This window comes from Triturus cristatus, chromosome 2_1 (genome assembly GCF_964204655.1).
Source record: "Triturus cristatus chromosome 2_1, aTriCri1.1, whole genome shotgun sequence".
Lineage (NCBI taxonomy): Eukaryota > Metazoa > Chordata > Amphibia > Caudata > Salamandridae > Triturus > Triturus cristatus.
The window spans coordinates 279,184,014-279,206,524 of NC_140581.1; the positions used below are offsets into that span (position 1 = coordinate 279,184,014).

Below are 22,511 nucleotides of genomic sequence, written 5' to 3' on the forward strand. Positions count from 1 at the left end.
CCTTGGGCAGGAAGGATGGAGGATTCCTAAGGACAACTTTGTCTGGATGTACAGAGAGAAAAGAAGGCTTAGAAGAAAGAGCCTGGAGCTCACTCACTCGTCTGGCAGAGGTGATGGCCACCAGGAACGCAGTTTTGAGAGTCAAGAGCCTTAAAGGACAGTTGTGAAGCGGCTCAAAGGGAGCGCACATTAAATAAGTTAAAACCAGGTTCACGTCCCACTGAGGCATAATGAAGGGAATAGGAGGAAAGAGATGAGTTATGCCTTTCAAGAAGCGACTTACAACCGGGGACTAGAAAAGGGAAGGCTGATCTGGAAGCCGAAGGAAGGAAGGCAGAGATGGCCGAAAGATAGCCATTGATAGTGCCCAGAGCAGAGCCCTGCTGGGCTAGAGAAAGAAGAAACAAGAGAACCTCAGAAAGAGGGGCAGAAAGGGGAACCACAGCCTTTGTTGTGCACCATGCCACAAACTTGTTCCACGGGCAGGCGTATACCATCTTAGTGGAGGGACGCCTGGCTGCCAAGATTACATCACAGACTTCAGGAGGCAGGTCGAAAGACGTCAATTACCGCTGCTCAATTGCCACGCAAGGAGGTGGAGGCTGGACAAGTTCCGGTGGAGGACGGTCCCCTGCTGCTGCAACAGAAGATCCTCCCGAAGAGGCTGTCTAATCGGAGGATCGAAGGCCATGTTGAGCAGCTTGGGATACCAGACTCTTCGTGCCCAATCCGGAGCCACAATAATGACTTGGGCCCGGTCGCGCCTGAGCTTCTTCAGCACTCTGGGCAGAAGTGGCATAGGCGGAAAGGCGTACAACAGACCGCAACTCCACTCGTGACAAAAAGCTTCGCCGAGCGAGTGCCGCCTTGGAAATCCCAACACGCAGAATTGTTGAAATTGCGCATTCTCTTCGGTGGCGCATAGGTCTAACCAAGGCTCTTCCAACTGTTGAAAGAGACCTTGCACCACCTCCGAGTGAAGACGCCATTCGTGATCCATAATGCACCTGCGGCTGAGTTCGTCTGCCCTGGCGTTCAGAGAACCTGCCAGGTGTTGAACCACCAGGGATATGCCCAGATGTTCCAGCCATGTCTAGAGGCTCTTGACAAAGGATCGACGACCCCACCCCGCCCCGTTTATTGCAGTACCACATGGCGGTGGTGTCGTCCGTTAAAATCTACACTACTCTTCCCCGGACAGAGTGTAGGAATGCTTTCAGTGCAAGACTAATCGCCCGGAGCTCCAGAAGGTTGATGAGGAGCCTGAACTCCGCCGGAGACCAGAGGCCTCTGATCTCCACCTCTCCCATGTGGCCGCCCCATCCCAGAAGGGATGATTCCGTCACCACAGTGTGGTCTGGTTGGGGAAGGGAGAGGGATCTGCCACTGACCCAATCCTGGTTCATGAGCCACCACTGCAGTTGACGTGTAGTGCCCTCCGAGATCTGGACGCAATCGGACAGATTCCCCTGATGCTGCGCCCACTGCAACTTCAGGTCCCACTGCAGAGCCTGCATATGCCACCTGGCATGATTGACCAGCAGGATGCAGGAGGCCATGAGGCCCAGCAGCCTCCGAGTCATTCTGACCGAAACCCGGGATAGAGGTTGAAAGATCGGAATCATGGCCTGAATATCCCGGACTCGCTGTTCGGGAGGATAGAACCGAAACCACATCATGTCCAGAACCGCTCCGATGAACATGAGCTTCTGAGAGGGAATTTGATTTGACTTCGGCACATTGATGGAGAACCCCAGTGAATGCAGGAGGTTGGCCGTAGTCTGGAGGTGGGAGACAACGGCCTGGGGCGAACCCGCCTTCAACAGCCAGTTTTCGAGATAGGGGAAGACTGGAACCTCTGATCTGCACAGATGAGCTGCGACCACCGCCATCACTTTCGTGAACACCCAAGGGGCGCTGGTATGGCCAAAGGGGAGCATGGTAAATTGAAAATGCTCGTGGCCTACCGTAAACCGTAGATAACGCCGGTGGGCCGGCAGGACGGGTATGTGAAAATAAGCGTCCTGTAAGTCCAACGCTACCATCCAGTCTTCTGGGTCGAGGGCAGACAAGACCTGAGCAAGCGTCAACATCTTGAACTTCTCCTTCCGGAGGAAGCGGTTGAAGTCCCTGAAATCCAAGATAGGACACAGGCCCTTGTCCTTCTTGGGGACCAGAAAGTAGTGGGAGTAACAACCACGATCTAGTTCTGGGACAGGAACGCGCTCAATGGCTCCCTTGGCCAAGAGACCGTAATTTCCTGCTGGAGAAGGGCCACATGCGGTGGTATGTCAGTGGCATGGCTAGAGGGGTAGTCTCGAAGGGGAGGGAGTAGCCCCTTCGGACTATTTGCAAAACCCACCTGTCCGACCTGATGGTGCGCCGGTGGGGGAGGTGATGGCGAATCCTGCCGCCCACTGGCGTCTGATGGACCTGAAAGGTCGGACTAGGAGGGTTTGGAGGCTGCTGCAGAGTTAGTGGACTGGCCCGCCTTCTGGCCCCCGGAACCACAATGGTTGTTCCCACATCCCCGGCCACGCAAAGGTTGGGTAACTTGCTGCGGCCTGTGGCTCTGGGCGGGACGTAGTGGGGCACCCCTTCCTTAGCCACGAAAGGGGTGAAAAGCAGACTGCGCAGGGCGGGTGGAGAGGCCCAAGGACTTGGCCATAGCCTGTGAGTCCTTGACACACTCTATGGCGTGGTCTGCTGTCGCCAAACAGGCGACGGCCATCAAAAGGCATGTCCATCAAGGTGTTCTGGACATCCCCTGAAAAGCCAGTTGACCTCATAAAGGCGTAGTGATGAAGTGCTACTGAGGTTGAAATGGTCTTGCCCAGAGAGTCAGCTGTGTCCAGCCCTCAACGGATGGTAAACTCCGCCACATCCCTCCCGGTGGCGACAGCCTGGAAGAGCACTGCCCGGGCCTCCTCCGAACACTGAGGCAGCACGTGCGCAACCGTATCCCACACCGAGTGGGAATAACGGCCCAAGAGACATGCGTGTTTACCGGCCACAGTCCTAAGCTGGCAGAAGAGAACATTTTCTTTCCAAGGTGGTCCAGCTTCTTGGATTCCCTTTCCGGTGGAGCAGTAGGGAATGTCCTCTTGTAAGTGGAGGCTTGGACAATCAAGTTCACCAGGGTGGGGTGTTGGGAGAGGAAAGTGGGGTCGCCCGGAGCCGGCGTCGGGCAATAATCCTGTCCACGGGAGCCCCCATTTTGAGCCTGGACCACGTGCCCATAAGGACATCGTTGAGGGCCTCATTAAACGGCAGCAAGGGCTCCGAAGAGCTCACTACCACTGTAGAAAGCTCAGGGTCGAGACCCTCGGCTGCCCCACGTAACACCACTGTGAATGACACTCCCTCCCCTGTAGCCATGGTAGGAGGAGACAGCATGCCAACCTTGGCATGTTGTCTCCTCCTACCATGGCTACAGGGGAGGGAGCGTCATACACAGTGGTGTTACGTGGGGCGGCCGGGGCTTTCAACCCTGAGCTTCCTACAGTGGCGGTCACGACTAACCTCCTGACAGAGGTGCTTCAACCGGCGGTGAGCTCTTCGGAGCACTTGCTGCCGTTTAATGAGGCCCTCACCGATGTGGCATCCTCCAGTTCCTCTCTCCAGTCCTGTTCACTGTCCAGCTAGTCAGTCAGAGGGTCACCTGACCCCTCCCAGTCCTCCTCCTCATCCTCTGGGTGCCATTCTGGTCAAAAAAGGGACCCCAGGAGTTAACAGGGGCATCGAAACCTCACTCGGTGCCAGATCCGGCAACGCTGGTCCAGCTCCATGTCGGGATGGAGGCCAGGGTCGACGCCGGCAACCCTCACGACCGGGACCTCGACTGGTGCGGAGCCGACTGACGGTGCTCAAGCAGCTTTCGGGACTGCTCCCGCAAAGCCTTCAGCGCCATCGACCGGCAGTCGGAGCAGAACTTAGGGTCGTGGTCATGCTCCAAGCAAAAGAGGCACACGGGGTCCGGATCCGTCACCGTCATCATCCAATGACAGGAACCACATGGCTTGAAACCGGGCATCCCTCATGCACCAGGAGTCGTAGACTCGAAAAAAAAGTCGACAAAAGTCTAGAAAAAAAAGTCAGTCAAAAAGTGACTGGAGGTACCACTCTTCCCGGATCGGAGTTGGCTGGCGCGGAAAAAAGAAAGAACTGATGTCAGCGTGCGAGGGCGGCATCTATGTAGCTACCGTGTTGTCACCCCGGTGACCACGACGCTAACGACGGACGTAGAGCCGACCGACGCCACCTTCCGACGCGCAGAGGTACTGCTGACGAAAAAACTTTCCGGATCCAGTCTGACACCTGGGGGTAATTCGAAGGTAAGGAATCTATAACTAAGATGTTTCTTTAAGATCGATTACATTATTATTTTGGTGAGAGAGACTGGAGTACTCCCAAAAAATTTATACGGAAATATGTCATCTTTATACAAACAAGTAATGATCGTAGGAAGCCAGTACTCCTCAGCTGTTTTATTCAATACTCAGCAGTGTGCATGATTACCTGCTAGTACGTTTCCTACAGGTATTCCTTCAATAATGTTTGGAGCTTACAATGATATGTATTAGAGGAATGAGTGTTTGTCAGAAAGAATGTGAATAAGTTGTACGCTTTATAAAAACAATTTGGCTAACGCACTAAAATAACAAAAAATAAAACAAACCCAGGGTGTGTTTTTACGTTTCCACTGGTTTTATCTAATGATTTCTATAAAACGCTCCATTTCCAGTGTCACCCCAACTATGAAGGAAAATATTTAGTTATAAGACCCGTAAAGTGTTTACTGATTTCATTTTATTTCTAATGCTTCTAATGCACAAAGTATACGATTAATTCAAGATTGGTTTATCGTGAATTTTTCAGAAATTTAGTTTTGTTTTATTCTTAAAATGAAGTGTTGTATTGTGAATCCTTTTGAAATGGTCCTTCGATTCATCTTTAGGATGAATCGCCAAATAGTTGGCATACCAACAGGATTTGTGGATACAAGCTTCAGCGAGGTTCTGGGTGTATACATATGTAATGATGGTTTGCTTTTAAATGTTTATGTTTGTTTTTATATGTTCTTTTATGCTATGTAATGAAGCAAAATAAAGAGATTTTACTGACTGTGTCAAAAATATACAAAAAAAAAACGCTGAACAGTAACAATTCTATTTTGTTTTAGTTACTTACCTAGAGGAAAATAGCGAGGCGTGCCAGCAAAAATCTTTCCAAGTAATACCATCTTGACATTCAATGCTTGCATTCGATCAGCTGAGCTCATTGCTAGACTGTCACACATCTCTGAAAGAACCACACAAGAAAGTTATCATGTAGGATGGAAACCATATCAGACTACTGTGTATTATATGGTCTATGTAGATATACTGCTTGTCTTAATCACATTATCTGCAGCTGACCACAAGCAATGGGAAACATGACTTCACCATAAAATTTAACTCTTTTTTAAGTCGTGCATTTCTCATTCCTACCCGTAGCCAGAAGACAAGGACAAAGGCATGTTACCTCATTAGATTATCTTTCAGTGTAGGAATGTACAGTCTAACACTGAGGAGGAGTGGATTTCTGATGCTGGACCAGAGAGCGTATTCAGTGGACTAGAAACAGATGCAATGTACTACTCAAATTTATGGTGTAAGACACTCAGTGCACAGTGAGGAATAGAAGAAAACCTCAAGAAAAGGTATGCTAAGGGTTAAAGATAGCAAGCTAGAAGCTATTTACAAGCAGGACCTTCCTTTCAGTCCTCATAGAAGCGTTAATCTTTTCCTCCCTACAACCACTGAACACATTTTGCTACCACATAGCTAAGTTTCATAACCTGTTTTTGTGCATGTGACCATTTTGACCATTTAGGGAGATCCCTAGAATCTCTCATCCGTAATCACTCATGTGCTTTTTGGATGTTTTTCTCCTGAGGGAAAAGGTCTGTCAAAGACAGTACTGCTATCTCCAGATCCGTGTACGAATGTGCGGGAAAAAAAAGAACTGACGTGAGCCTGTTGAGGTGGGGCATACACAGGGACCCCGAAATCACATCCGAAGGGAGAAAGGGCAGAGGCAATGAAGAGCTGCACAACACCAAATAAAGCTGTAAAGTTTCCAAATCCAGTCTGGCACGTGGGGCAATTCACAAGGTGCAATCTATCAGAAACCACCCTTACAAGAATAACTGGAACAGTTCACAAAAATGGATATAGACAAAGAACACACAACACTAAGACCTAAAGCACCACTCCTCCTGAATCATTGCCCTGCAAAGTTTCACATTTTGATAAAATTCTCACGCTCCAGATTTTGAGCGAAATCTGATTGAGAGTCTGCTCAATGGCAACTGCAGCCCACTCGGCTGCATCACATGCTATTGCAAAATGTAATTATTCAAGAACAATCACCACAAACGTTGCAATCGAGAATACAATTTTGTGTACCAATACCTACCTGAGAGGCACCTGCCATCCTGTAGAACATTCTCTCTACCCAGGCTACGACAGCGGGAGGTCCATTGGGTGGGGAGCAAAGGATGAGGAGGGTGTAGCATTTATGGAAATGGAACAACTAGAAAACTCAGCAATCTATTATCTGTAAACTGGTGCTCAAGTTGGAGAACACACCCTCCTACCCAGTGGGCAGGAGTCAGAGAGAGTTTGAGGTGGCAGATAGGCGTAGGATGGTGAAAAATCAAACTGTTGCTGTTGAAGATGTTAGCGTCTCTTAGGTCAACCTGTGCCTTGATTGGTGTAATACCTGATGAGGGTTCTGGACTGGCTGGGAAGGCTGCTGCTGCCACAAGGGCAGTCCACTGGAGAAGCACCAGAATTGACAATACTGATGATGGAACTGCTTCTTTGGGGAGTCTAGCTCCAGCGAGCATGAAGCAGCTTGACTTTTTAAAAATGTTTCACAGAGAAGTCAGCCACCCTTGCCATTAAAGAGCAAGTCTATTAGTCTGCCTGAAAAGCTCCTAAAAAGCAAGTGGAGAGCATCCATAAGCGTCGACGCAAAGTGACCAGCGTTCCCATGGTCTTAGCCAGTGTCATCAAAATCCAGGCCATACTTCAAAGTCGGCTTGGATGCACCCAAACCATCGGTGACCAGATCAGCTAATATATTCTTCATGTGTTCCAGAAAGTTGATTATGGAAATTTTCACAAGTTTCAAGAAGGTGTGGGCATTTCAGCGAAGAAGGCATGTGAAGTTGGCAATGTAAAGAGCTGTGTTTCTTGAGGCAAAGCATTTTTCTACTCTTTAAGTCAATACACTTCAACTCATGGTGTGGAGAGGTCACATGGAAGGTGTTCAGACTAATTTGGCATACGAGGGCTGCACCACCCTAGAATCCAGTGAGAGGTGAGAGGACAGAAATTTTAGATCAGGATTGCAAAGGCATTGTACAATTTGTCTTTGGACTACTAGGCCTAAAAAGAGATTCACTCAGGCAGCCACAACTGGCTGCAACAGCACCGCATCACTTTGTACAGCAGCAAAAGTTCTGAAACCGCGGAGAATTTTCGCAGGATTTCACAAAGAAAGCTGTCTGCGCCTCCACAGTGGGTAAGGGCAATTCTGGTGCTTGTGCTGCTTTCTCTATCACAGAGGCCAAAGAAAAGACTTCTTTCAAAGAAGATCCAGATGGATGATGAATGTCGTCGACTAGGGTTGTATTAAGGTCACCAGCAATTTATAGCTCTATGTACAGGTCAGAGTCTTATTTTAAGAGAGGAGGCGATTGTCAACATCCAAATCCTCTTGCTCAACATGATAAAAATCTCTACTTTGCCTCTCCAGGATACTGGCATCTGATTAGAAAATTGTCTTGATCTGGGCTATAGTTAGGTGCTCTGCAAGAGAGACATCATATCAACTTGCAAAAACATTTTCTTTTTCCAATTTTGGAGATTGAAGCAGTGCCAAAATCTGCTCAGACGATGACAATATCCTAGATGGTGCCGAAGTCACAAGGATTGGCAACATGTTAGGCAGGAGCTTCCTAGGAAGCAGTGGCAAGGCCGCAACCTGTGAAGGCATGGAGCTGGGTGGTGTTGGGGTTAGGCCACTGCAGTTACTAAACTCACAGGCATAGGCCGACCCTTGGGAAGTGGCCCAGGTGATAGAGGTGCCACCCACTAAAAATAATCAACATTATCTTCCGAAAGGATCCGCCAAAGACTTGACAACACCTTCGACAATATTAAAATTTGAGACTTAACCTACTTGCTGTCATTCTGTATAGGAATTTTCTAGGTGAAACCAGAGAATTCTGGATCCACATAGAAGAGGTGCAGAAGAACAATTTACATACCCTTCAGTAATGCTCTTTCTGGTGGAAACTAATTGCAGATTCCTCATCTTTTATGATTCCTCACCTTGGTAACATAAGCAGGCGTCAGATTGCATCAGGAAACTCAAAAAGCAGTGCTCCTGCGCGTGCATAGGTGGCATTGCGCAACCCCACCTCAACTACATTGTGCTCTAGAAGTGATGAGTAGAGCCACATATAAGTAAAACGTATGCGTGATGTCAGTTTCTTTAGTAAGCTCGTCCACAGCCTCGGACGCAGAGACCATCAGCAAAATAGAAAACCTAGTGGGTAAATTGCTAAACTGAGACTTTTGCAGATAGAAAGAAGAGCATTCCATAAAACGTGAAGGGCGGTGAGGAACTGCAGTTAGATAGAGTATCTTCTGATGGATACATCTAACTGCAAACTGCTCACCTCGTGAAAGTATACCAAAACACTACCTCCCAAGGTGGTGGGTATGTGAAATGCCCTAGGCTAAAAAGTACCATAGGACCGAACAGGCAAAAGGCCCATCCCGGCAGATCTGTCAAGGAAACCGTGCTTAATGAAGGTGTACACTGCTGCCCATGTAGTTGTCTGACAAATATTCAGGACAGGCACACCAAGTGCCAACAAAGTGATAGCAGTGGAATTAGCCCTTAGAATTTCTGAAGGTTGCTTGTTATCCAAAGCGAAGCGGATCTTAGTAAAGAGGAGTAGCCATCATATGCATCAAAGAACCCCAAAAAGAGCCGATTATACACCCGAGGTTCCTTGGCACGATTGATGTAAAAGCTCAGAGTTCTCTTGGGGTCCAAGAGATATACTCTCTCTACCTCTTTCAAGGGATGAGGCAGAACAAAGAAGGATTGTGGAATGATGTCTTGTCCTACATTAACGGGTGTCACCACTTTTGGTAGGAATGCTGCTCCAGTCAATAACATCAGTTTATCTGGGAAAATGGTGCAATAAGGAGGCTGAACTGAGAGGGCCTGAAGTTCGCTTACATAGCTTCCTGATATTATGGCAACCAGAAAGACAGATTATAAGGTAAGGAGGCACAAAGGACAATTGTGCATTGGTTTGGAAGTGGTAAATATGAGGAAAGTGAGAAGCAAATGTAAGTCTCAGTGTGGCGTCACCAATCGCTTTAGCTGGAACAGGCATGGCAAATCTTTAGGGAAATTCATCACAACAGGTGGTAGGTCAGATGGCTGATCAGTCAAAAGTAAAAAGGCCAAGAGGGCCGACAAGTAGCCTTTAACAGTTCTTGCTGGGCCAAAAACAAAATGTCTGAAAAATCTGAAAATGTAGCTAACAATGATCAAGCCACAACCATATCCCATTACCCAGCAGACACTGATTTTGTGGAGGAGAGCCTGGCTCCCAAGATGATTTCAAAAACTTTGGATGACAGCTCAAAGAAGATTAACTGCTGCCGCTCAATATCAAGCATGGAGATGCAGGTTGCGCAGGCCCGGGTGCAAGACCCTGCCCTGCGGCTGTGAAAAAAGAGCCTCCTGAAGCAGCAGCCTGATCAGAGGAGATATACTCAGGCCCAGAACTTCTGGGAACCAGACTCGCCTCGCCAAATCAGGAGCCACTGGCATGAAATGGGCCTGGTCATTCCTGATCCTGGACCTCTCCGCAGCCTTTGACACAATCTCACCGAACCCTAGTTCACAGACTCCACGACGCAGGGTTCCGGGACAAGGCACTCGACTGGATCCGCTCATTCCTCTCCGGCAGAACGCAGTGGGTCAGACTCCCATCCTTCCTCTTGGATCCCACACGGACCACCTGCGGAGTTGAGGAAATATGAATTTTGTGATCAGTTATGTCCCCTATCGTAGACCCCAACGGCTCCATGTGCATGCTATAAGTACATGTATGTTCCCTCCAGTTCCAGTTTTGAAGACGCAAATATATGTGCGTCCACCGTCAACATGTCCTCTTTCAGATCCGCCATGAATGGGTCAGATATTCCATTCCTAAGTATGAAAGGCCACCGACTTTATGTGGTTCACTTTCCACATTTTTCAGATTCAAGCGAGTAGGCCCAGAATTCTGTCATCAAGCCTTTTCCTGCCTTCTGCCTCTGAAAGCTCCAGTCCGAGCCTGCATCTGTATCCATGAACTTTGTCCTACTCCCTGCGCGGCTAACGGTGCCTGATCCAGCCTGTTGCCTGCCAAAAACTGTATTTCACCTTCAAGATTATCTGCTCCGCTCCTCATCCGATGCATTCCTGTCTAGTAGTTTAGGTAAACATTCCTTCAGCTACCGTGCAAAGGGCCAGGCCTCGCTGTCCTCATGCAAGTAATTCATAGCCCCTGTTACCATGGAATATTCCTGCCCCCTCGCATCTCATGTAGACACTTAGACGCTTGTACACGCACTAACAGTCAGTATAGAATAGATTCTATCCTAGAGACCTTTCCTTTTGGATAACACAGTTCTTTAAACATAGGATATTAGATATGATTTGGGATTAGGTTGACATGACCCCCCAGACTTCTGTCTCCACATGTAGAGCTAAATGTCAAGTCCCCTTCACCCTCTAGTTGCACGTCAATCACACGTCATGCGGCTGCGCGCGCATCTCTGCCAAATATTTCTGCTGACATTGCAGGACTCTCTTATGGATCCACCCACTTGTGACATCATGTATAATGACGTTTTATAAATTACGCCTATATGTCCGCCTTTTTTAGTTACGTATGCCTATTTTATCTGTATTATCAGCTGTTACGCCTCTTGCATCTGTCTTAACGTAATGCTTTCCATATAAATACCATTACCTGTCAATAATGTATGCCCTTCCTTCCTGAACTTTCGTGGTGATGGAATTTGAAGCCTGCAATTCGAATTGTATTTCCTTTGTCAAGGAATAAAGCCTTTTAGAACCTCTAATACCACGGATTCTGCCTCTTATATTTACTGAGTTATTCTTACTAGATTTTACCGCATAAAAAATAGTACCGGTAATGAAATATTTACCACAGAGTTTGCCAAAGATCCTCCATCGGCCCCACCCTGCTTAACATCTACATGGCCCCGTCCGCCCGCCCCATCATCAAATCCCATAAACTCAACATTGTATCCTATGCAGACGAAACCCAACTCATCCTCTCCCTATCCAACGAACCCAACGTCTCCAAATACAACTTTCAAGAAGGAATGGAAACAGTCGCCAGGTGGATGAAGAACAGCTGCCTACAACTCAACACGGACAAAACCGAAGCACTCATCACGGGCCCACACCCAGAGGCCTGGAACAACACCTGGTGGGAACCCGCCCTCCCCTATGGCCACGCATGCAACCTAGGAATCATCCTGGACTTCGAACTCAAAATGTACCGCCAATTCAAAAGCTGTCTCATCCTCCTGTTTCCACACCATCTGACTCCCACGAAAGACCTTCAAATGGATCCACCTTGCACACAGAAAAAGTCACCCACGCCCTCATCATCAGCAGACTTGACTACAGCAACGCTCTATACGCCGGAATCAACAAGAACCTCACCCGCAAACTCCAGAACGTCCAGAACACATCCGCCAGACTAGTCCTAAACCTACCTCGCCACTGCCACATCACCCAACACCTGCGGACACTACATTGGCATAGTCAGGGAGCAGGAGGCTAGCAGACAAAAAAGCCTCAGAGACATCCTCACTGAGTCCCAGGACTGAAGCTGAGACATCGGGATCATAGCCTGAATGTGCTGAACTTGTTGGTCTGGAGGAAAGGCGCAATAGGGCACCTTATCCAGTATGGATCTGATGAAAGACAGCCTCTGTAAAGAAGTCATGTGTAACTTTAGGAAGTTGATAAAGAACCCCAACAAAGTCAACAGGTCCACCGCTGCCTGGAGGTGGTTCAATACCGACAGTGGCTATTCAGCCAGCCTTCAATAGCCAGTCAGTGAGGTAGGGGAAGACTGGTACTCCCGACCTCCTAGAATGGGAAGGACCAACACCATCAACTTTATGAACACCTGAGGGGCACTGGTGAGCCCAAAGGGAGCACAACAAACTCAGAGTGTTAATGGCCCACCATGAACCTCAGGTAGCATGTGTGGGCGGGAATGTGAAAATAGGAGTCCTAAAGGTACAACACAACCATCCAGTCTCTGGGCTGAAGAAACCAGGCCAGGGTGAGTATCTTGAATTTGCCTTTGCGCAGAAAAGCGCTGAGAGCTCAGAGATTCAAAAGCACACAAAGGACTTTTTCAAAACAAGGAAGCAGCGCAAATAACATTGAGACACCACTTTCGAGGCGGTACTTTGTATGGCACCTTTGGCCATAAGAGCCTGCAGCTCCTAGTGAAAAAAAGACAGATGGTTACCCAGAAGCTGCTCTGGTTTAGGTGGCAGTTGCGGACATGGAATGGGAGGGTATAAGCCCATAGGGTTATTTGAAGAACTCACCTGTTGGATGCATTTGTCTGCAACTCTCAAGGAAGTGGTTGACCCTGACTCCTATTGGATGGCTGTGTGACACTAAGGGAGCATTAAAGAAGTTTTGAGATTGTTGCCAGAGGGACGGGTATCGGGACATACACTGTCTGATGGCCTGGTCATTTAACACTGGGTCCACGTGCCGACCTCTAGCGCACAGGGAGGCCTGTTGTTAAGGCAGCAGGGCCTGACAGAGTTCATTCCAAACCCCTGACACATCTCTGAAAAGCTATCAAAAAATGAGGAGGAGATAGAGGGACAGAGAGGCTCGTACTCCTACTGATAAATAACCAAAATATCGGGAGCCACTCAGTTTGCTGCAAAATAACCCTCCACAAGGTGAAGAAAACACACTTGGTTTCTTATATAACCCTCACCCACCAGGATTGTCCCTTGGTGACATGCTTCATCATAAGGTCCATCCTGTTCCGCTGCGGAATCCAGAACCAAGTGCGTATCTGTCCTTTAGGTGAATGGCCGAGGTGGTGCTTTAATGAAAGTGTGACTATAAGCTCACCTTGACCACCCGCAGATTCATGAAGCATAACATTTGCCTAGATAAAACAGCGAATACCAGGTAGGTATAATCACCTTCTTATATGTAGCATGCAGAGTATTTGAGCGTGATTAGTGCCAACAGCACTACAGGAGTGGTATCAATGAAAAGCCAAGGTGATGGCTTGAAGCATGTCGACCCTTAGGAAGACAGGTACATAGTTATCCACCCTTTCCTCTCCCTGTGTTTAATCATACCGACTAGAGGCCAGAATAAATAATAGTTTATGTACAAGACAGGTATTTTTAAGTTTTTCTTTCCAGATTAAATAAACCCCCCCACCCAACTCCTATTCTCATCATTCTACACCATGTTAATATATCGATAAGTGCTCCCACATAATTAGTTGGTCGCAGCATGCCTCATTCCGCAGGGGAACAGGATGGACCCGATGATGAAGCAGGCCACCAAGGGTAAACACTGGTGGGTGAGGGTTACATAAGAAAAGAAACAAGTGCGTTCTCTTCACCTTGTGGAGGGTTATTTCGCAGCAAACTTAGTGACTCTCTATAGTTTGGTTATATATCTCCGAAAAAAGGCAAAACTGTATGGAGGATTGCTAGACTGGTGTTGAAGGCCTAAAGAGCACACAGTGACTTGGCTCTCTTTAAATGCTCCAGTCTGCCTTTTAGAAAGGAACCATCAAAAGTTAAGTCTAGGGCGTGTCCAAGATGGCGACGGAGTGAGATGTGCTTTCAGTCCCTCCGCCGCCGCATTGAATTAGCATTGTATTGCGCCTTCCCTCGACCCTCCCGCTTAACACCCTGAGATGGCGCAGACACACTGGAGGCCCAGGAGGTCATCTGGCGATTTTTGAGTCCGGGGGGCAGATCCGGGGGCCCCTGACGACCTTGGGCCCAGCGGCGAGAACGGCGGCCGCAGCCCGAGGACTTGCGTAGCGACGCGGCTGGGGGCGGTGGCCTCTGCCGCGCTACCGCGGTGCCATGGATGCTCGCGCCTGACTGCCGGACCAGGTGGAGTGCGGACTGAAGGCCCGGCGTAGGGGAGGGCCCTGTTGACCACGAGGCTGCCGAAGGTGAGGAGAGCGCGTCTGAGGCTGATGGCGGCCGGGAGAGGTGGGGGCCCCGCCTACGAGGAGCAGTGAGGGGGCACGGACGGAGACTGGGACCGAGGCCCGAGAGGCGAAGCTGGGCCACTGAAGCGGAGAGGCATCTGGGCGTGTGGAGCGGCCCAGCCCTGGATTTCGCGGGCCCGGAGGGGCTCCACCTGCGGCGGTGCGCCGTTGTGAATCCTCTGGTGCTGGGGGATGCCCCCCTTGGGAGGTGCCCCGGTCCGAGGGGCCCTTCTTGCAGTGAGCCTGCTGCCGAGCTGCTTTTGAGGAGATCCTACCCACTCACCCCCTCCGGCTGCTTGGCTCCCACAGGGACTGCGTGCCTGACTTGCTGCTGGTGCCTACGAGCGGAGGTGAGCCGTAGCTGGTGCTTCTGTGACCCTGGGGTGCCTAAAGACGGCTTGTGTTTCCCGTCGTGACGGCAGCTACCATCAATGCTTGACCGGCCGCGTTCTCGCCTGTGCAGACGAGGCTGGGGCGCACTGTGCGGTGGAGAGGGCGCTGACCGGGACGACGGGCTGGAAGGTTGGTGGCTGGCCCTGGTGCCCTCTGCTCCCCTTGGTGGACTGCTGCCCGACGAGGGCCTCTGGAGAAGGTGGCCTAGCCCTGGCCTGGACTCCGTGGGCGCTGGGAGGTGCTTGCTGAGGCGGCTTGGCGGTGGCTCGGACCTTGGAGGGCTGTGAGACGCTGACCCCCATGTGTGGCGGAGGGGGGAATCCGAGACTTGGAGCTCTACGCAGGTGCTGGCACCAGGTGGGAGATCTTAGTGGGTCTGCCCGCCGTGAGGCGACTGGAGCGATAGAGGTGGGGGCTGCAGATCGCTATGTCGACTCGGCCCCGTAAGGACAAATCGGGCAAGGAGGGCCCCCCGAGGGGAGCGACGCCAACGACGCCCCCGGGTACCAGCGCTTCCCCCCGTCAGAAAGACGATGATGCGCCGGCCACCAAGGCCTTCATGTTGGAACTATTTTCCGCCATCAAGGAAGACATCTCGAATCTCCGCTCCCAGCTTGCCGCGGACCTTAGAGATGTGCGACGAGAGGTGGATGGCATTGGCGAACGCGTGGCGACGCTGGAGGAGCATGACCTTGGTTTGGCTGGTGACGTCCATCAGCTCCAACAGGATGTGCTCCGCCTCACGGAACAGAATTTGGATCTCCAGGCCCACGCGGAGGACCTGGAAAACCGGTTGCGGCGACACAACATACGGATCCAAGCGGTGCTTTGGGAGGGCGAAGCTGGAGATCTCTGTGGATATGTGGAGGCCCTTTTCTTGCAGATCCTGGGTGACGATGACCTCCACGAAGTTAGAATGGACAGGGTCCACAGAGTGGGTCTACCGAGGGGTTCGGGGGCCCCCCTCCAGATATTTTGGTCTGTGTCACTAACTTACAACTCAAGGAACGTATCCTTCGGAAGGCGCGGACCATTGCACACTTGGCCTTCAGAGATCATCGTCCCCAACTCTTCCAGGATCTGGCAGCTTCCACGCTGCAGAAGCGGCGAGACTTCCGGCCTGTGACGGCCTTTCTGCGCGATCGCAACGTGGCATACTCATGGGGTCATCCCTTCCGTCTCATCTTCAGGTGGCAAAACAGGCTGGTCCAGGTTCGATCACTGCAGGCTGCCAAAGATCTCCTGGGGATGGCCGATGTTGCGGACTCCCCCGGGGGGGGGGGGGGGGGGGGGGCGCTTGCCATCACGACGCAGATGGCGCTCTTTATCCTGGCACAGAGTTGGGCGGCCGGCGGCACAGACTGGGCCGGACACTGCGACCAGTTGGCAGGAAAGAGATGGAGCGGTAGCCTCTGTGGTGAATGTAACAGTGTCGTCGCCGCGGGACAGCTCCTCAGCGGCTTGACTGTAGAGGGAAGGCAGTCTGGTGGCGGGGGGACACCTTCCTCCTGTTCCGGTACCGTGGGTAACTATGTACTTTGGGGGAAGACACCCCGGTCCGGAGAGCGGCTGGGACACCACCCATTGCCTGCGACCCCGTTCTCCGAGGGTCTCAACACCAGCCCTCTTGGTTGCAATGCTTTTTTTTTTACTTTCTTTGAGTGGAGTCCGTTGGCTCCTATGTTGGTTGAACTTGGGGTTTTGTTGATTTTTTGGACTGGGGATCTTGGGGATGGGGAGGGGGGGTGGCGGGGGACTGGGTGGGTGTGGGTTGGGGAGGGTCCAGTGGTGGTAGCATGGAGTGGGCGCGAGGGCGGCTATGTGGGCTGTGCTCCATGGGGGCTCTGAGGAGGAGGCCTGTGAGGATAATGGGGGTCACTCTTGAGTGGCGGAGAGGGAGTGACGCTTGCTTTCGGGGGGACTTTGATCCTGGGAGGGGTGGGGGAGAAGGGGGTTGCTGTCATGGGGGACGCTGCACTGGCCGTGTGTGGACTGAAGGCCGCCTTCGGAGAGATAGCTTGGGCTGGTCAGCGGGCGGTGGTCCTGGGGGGCACTGTGGGTCCGCCTCTATGGAGGGCTTTCTGGACGGATTTGGCCCCGGGGACGGGAGCGGAGCTGGGTCTGGAGCTGCCTTAAGAGAGCTGAGAGGTGGGGGATGTAAAGATTGCCTGTTACCCTAGGCCCTTGGAACGTGAAGGGGTTGAATTCACCCCAGAAGCGCCAAAAAATTTGGAAGTATATCCTGGATCACCACCTAGATGTGGTGGGGCTCCAGGAGACCCACCTGGCTCGGCGGGATGAGGCTCAGCTGAAGCATAAGCAGTTCCCCTTTATTTATAAGTCCTCAGTAGTTTCTAAACATAGGGGAGTGGCTGGGTCCTTTAAGAATTTCAGTTTCCGCTGGGGACCTCTAGTGCGCTTTCTCTCTAGGGGGTTGCCGGCAGCGGTGTGTCCCTCCTCGATTCGAGCCCTTCACCTGTTCCAGGTATAATTGTTGCGTGGAGGCGCTCCTGCGTACGAATGAGAGATGCCACCACTGGAGGGGAGGGTGGGAGGGTCTGGGAGGGTTGGGGGGGTCGTGGGTGGGGGGCTTTCTCTTTTCTTTTGAGTTTAGTTTGGACGAGGCGCCGACAGCAGAGGGGAGTGCAGGAGCTTTCTCGAGTGCTGGGCCCGGCCGCTACCATGGCCTTCTCAGGGGCATGTTACGGGGCGGACGAATAGCCCTGGCATTGACATTTTCCTTGCTATATCGGTCCTAATCTGGGCCTCAGACTAGATGTATGACGGTCAGTCAGTCATAAGCTTTTATTCGATATGCAAGATATCTTGTAAGCACATAAAAAATACAATAGACACATAAAAATCACAGTTACAAGAAGCCAGTATGAAAAACATAAGAATATAAAAAAGGGCATAAATTTCCCATAATAAATTATCTAAAAAAGAATTAAACAGCTACTGACAATCTCTTGCAGCGAATGAGCCAGGACCACTTTAAAAATTTCGCAATTCCACACACAAAAAGGGGGGAAGTGTCCGTCGTTAAAATGCGCAGGGCCTCAAGGTGACTACGTGTGCCCATATTGCGACAGAGGGGTTTCAACCAGACACCCCTGGGCCTTGCATAATCCGGGCAAGCAAATAAAACGTGTACAATAGTCTCAACCTTGCTAGGGCAACATGCACAATTGGGAGAAATGCGGGGCACAGGTGACCAACTCGATACCAATGCACCTAGGGGGAGGCATCCAACTCTGAATTTGAAATAAAGGGCTCGGTCATAAGGGAGAGTTATCAAGTCCAGGTAGGGTTCAAAAGCCACAGTGTCTTTAATTTGCAAAAAGGCGACAGTCGACTTGCAGTGGTTGGAGGTTGTATTTAGCCGCTCCGCACACCAGTTCCAATAATGCGCCTTGACAACTTCTTTTGTAGGGGCTGAACGTGATGACCAGCAGCCTCCTAGACCGACATTCTCCAAGAGCTTTTTGGTATCTCTAAGCCACTTTATTTTGGCCCAGCCCCCCAGACTCATAATTTCTCCCAAGGCATCAGCATAAGATTTCAATTCTTCACCCCTCCAGATTCTTGTCCATAACAAAAGCGGGCGAAGCTGGGCCTGGTCTTTAATATTTTTGCAGCCCATGTCCAACCGGACAGGTACGGATGGAGTACTCAGGGGAACGGAGATAAGAGATTTCAATAACTTACTCTCCGCTGTCTCTAGATCTTTCAAACAGCAATGGCCCTACAGTTCTGCCCCATACAAGGCTGATGACACTACTTTAGCCTTGTAAATGTCAACTACTGGGGTGAGTGATCTTCTTGGAGAGGCCCTGAACTCCCTCATAAGGGCACCTCCCACTCTCCTATGGCTGAGGACCATTTTATCAATATGACTAACCCAGGACATCCTATCCGTAATCCGGATACCCAGGTAGTCAAATTCGGCTACTTTCTCTAGGGGTGTCGAATTTAGAGTCGGGGGGCGGCCCAGTTTCTTAGGAGGATTTAGGACTAGATATTTTGTTTTATCCACGTTTATTGTTAATCCTCTTGCATCACAGAACTCCTGAAATTGTGTTAGTAATTTCTGGAGACCTTGAGGGGTCTTCGAAATCAGGAGCGTGTCGTCCGCAAATAGCAGGGTGGGGATCCGGACTCCACCGAGACAGGGGGCGTCGGCTGGTTCTTGCTGGAGATGTTTTACCACCCCATTCACATAAAGTGAAAATAGGGTTGGAGCCAAAACGCAGCCCTGCCTTACGCCCCTAGAGACTGGAATCTTCTCAGTAAGTTCACCGTTTTTACCCCAGCGGACCTGGGCAAAGGTATGGGCGTGAAGGTTGATAAGAAGTGACAAGATGTAAGGGTGTAAGCCCAGCTCGAGAAGTACCCTCCAAAGATCCTCTCGGGGGACTAGGTCAAAGGCAGTCTTCAGGTCTATAAAGGCCAAATAAAGGCTGCCCTTGCCCAGTTCCACCACCTTCCACCCCAGTAATATCAGCCTAAACACCTGCTCAATTGTCCCCATTCCGACCCGAAAACCTGCCTGAAAGTCTGAAAGAATTTTATTCTCCTCCACCCAATGGAGGATCCTTCCGAGGATAGCTTTACCTGCTATCTTTTGGGTGGAGTCGATCAGACTTATGGGTCGGTAATTACCTGGAGCTTCCCTGCACCCTTTTTTTATAAACTGGGACCACCACCGCCCCTTTCCAGGATTCAGGTACTGCCCCTCCCATCATGATGTCGTTAAGTAGCGCTGCTATGACCCGTGCCCATTCAGCTGGGTATGCCCTCATAAGGTCTCCCGGGAGGCCATCGGGACCCGCAGCCTTGCGTGGGGCTACCCACCCTATAACCCCCTCAAGTTCTAGCGGAGTAAAGAGGTCGTAGGCATGAGGTTCAATTATATGCGTAAGAGCCATCCCCGCATTACAATCCCCTTCTGGAGGGAGGTATAAAGACCCAAAGTGCTTTACCCAGCTTTGTGGCGGGATGTTACAGGGTCTCATAAGTGCATCGGGGTTTTTCCGTGCACTTATAAGTTTCCAAAATGCCCTTGGGTCTCTACTTTTGCTGGCCTGGAGCAGGTCATCCCAATATTTATCTTCCCACTCCCTCCTGGCTAGTTTAAGAGAGTTATTGTAGGCCCTCCTTGCTTCCTGTATCTCAAGACGGGACTTAGCTTTAATCGCCTCAACTAACTTAGCCTTAAGAACCCTACATGGTTGGGAATACCAACCCTCAGGGTTTTTTTTTAGAGAGTTTATTACCCAATTTATTATGATGAAGGGTAAAGACATTAGTCAAGGCATCAGTCAGGGAGACAAAGAGCCCACTCACTCTACCCACACCTTCCGACGATGTTCCAAGGTTTAGTACTGTATGGTTTAGGAGAGATTTTATTTCTTCTACCTTCCCCTCTGATAAAACCAGTTTGGCCCATTTAATTCGCCTGCCACAAGGGGAGACTTCCGATACCTCAGGTGGTGCTGCTACTTGATTTATAGGGACCTTACTTGAGTGACGCCACCACTAAGCCATACTTAAAGAAAGCGGGTTATGGTCGCTTTCAACCGAGGGGACCACCTGCATGTCCCTTACATAGGGCCAAAGACACACGTCTACTAAGAGATAATCTAACCTAGAGGTATGTCCGGGCCTATTATACGTGTGAGCACCCAGCCTATCCGAGGGTGTCCTCCCATTAACAGCCCTTAGATTGAATTCAAGGCTCAGGGAGTATAACTGAAGCGCCACTTCTGACCACCTCTTGATCGGTGGGATTTCCAGAGCCGGAATCCCCCACCTAGTGTCCTCCTCTTCTTGGTCGAGGGAGACGTCCGAACCCAAAGGCTCGAACGTACAGTTCATGTCACCTGCAACCAGTGTACAAGACTTATGTGGGGTGTTGTTTAACAAAGTCTCGAGTAATGATATTATAGGAGACTTTCTCCCGCCCACGGTTCCCCGGGCATAAACATTATAAACGTTTAAAACAACTCTCCCCCTTCGGTCTATTAAAGTTATGTTTTGAATGTCAGGAGAACCTGTGGGGAAATCCATAATTCTGCAATCGAGAGATGCCGCAACCCAGATAAGGAGGCCACCGGCTGGGCGCCCCCTCCCTGAAGTTGAGACATGCGCAGAGGAGAAATAGGAGGAAAAACCCACCCTGTGGACCGGCACACAACTCCATGTCTCTTGGAAGAGGCACAGAGAGTGCTCGTCAACCTGCGTAGTAAAGTCAGCCAGGGGCAGCTTTCCTGCAATCCCCGCGACATTCCAGCTGAAAACCTTAAAGACAAGGTCCGTCACAGCCGGAGTGCTGCAGGGCACCGGAATGTCCCCGCCTGTAGAGCTCCTCGGGAAAACGTGAGGACAGCAAGGGTCTTGCAAGGTGGGTGTAAGGTCACCTATCCCACTTGCAGGCTTACTTTTGCTAAGTGATAATATTTCCACTGAATCTACTCTCTGCCCAACTTCCAGTCAAATGGGTCCCGCTGAACACAAATGTTTCTCCCTGGAGACCCCTGAAAACCCATTCCTATTCTGATCAAGAACAGGGGGACTTAAGCCTCGACCGGTAGATGTATGACGGAGTGTCTGCCATGGTTGTTACACTGGCTGCTGGATTGGCTCCCTGGCCTCCCCCCCTAAAATGCGTCCCCCTGCGAGGGAAGATGTGCGGAATTGTCGCCTGTGTTCCCTTTTTGTGGTTTCTTGTTAATAAAGACATCTTTTACAAAAAAAAAAGTTACGTCTATTGGGAATCATTTGTATTAAAGAAGCCCGTATGTCTTCAGGGACTGCTGATGAGATTTCACCAACCAGGAGGCAGCTGGTGTTGACTAACCTCAAGGGAAGATGAGCCGTGGAGAACATTCTTTTGAAAAAAATGTTTCCATACATTTGAAATCTCTGTCCAGGGGAGTAGTGGCAATGATACAGCCGGATCTGGTGGCTCAGTGGACTAATGCGTCTACTGCAGGGGCCTGTGTTCGACCTCATGTTCACAGGTTCAAATCCCGGTGGGTCCACTCAGCCTTTCATCCATCTGAGATCGATAAAATGAGTACCATTGAGTTGGGTAACAACAAACATCTGTTATTCAGCGCCAAGATACCCGTAGTGGTGAACGTGCGCTATACAAATACACGTGTTATGTTACACCTGTGGACAACTTTCTGATCACCTTAATGGGCTTACCCTCTTAAAGACTTTACATACCCTGCAAATTTAAGTCAAGAGGTTGATAGGTATACATTTGCCACAGAAAAGAGACACCTTCTGTGAGGCCATATGGACAACCCTCTGTAATACCCTACACAAGTTCCTGTGAAATGAATCTACAATATGCAATGCCTGAAAATCATCAGAAAAGTTCTGGTAATAAACATCCACAGTAGGCCCAGGCAAAATTGTAATTATGTTGGCATAATTGGCCTGCCGTTGGAATTTTCGCATAAAAATATATATATCTGTAATTGCAGCTACTAAGCCATGTCTCATAATGAAAATCCCATTTGGGGAAAAATCGTAACATGAGAATCACGTACACAACCCGATAGGCATGAACATGAGCGGCTGTTTTTCAACCCGGCTGATCAACAAACATTTCAGGTTAATTTTTTACCCACACAGACCATTCAGATAATTTTTTGGTAGCAATACTCCCTAGTGGGAGGAGGTGGTTCCTTTGTACATGGATGGTTGGACTAATAAA

The 22,511-nt window shown here is 50.1% G+C and overlaps 1 protein-coding gene across 2 annotated transcripts in view; it reads right to left on the minus strand.

The window, feature by feature from the left end:
• The window catches only part of NUP155 (nucleoporin 155), a 711,261-nt gene that overhangs the window by 130,243 nt on the left and 558,507 nt on the right, over positions 1 to 22,511 (minus strand). For both annotated transcript variants that reach the window (XM_085631101.1, XM_085631098.1), the window contains one exon: positions 5,191 to 5,301. In XM_085631101.1, the coding sequence (XP_085487227.1) occupies positions 5,191 to 5,301 (111 nt within the window). The remainder of the gene's footprint in view (positions 1 to 5,190; positions 5,302 to 22,511) is intronic.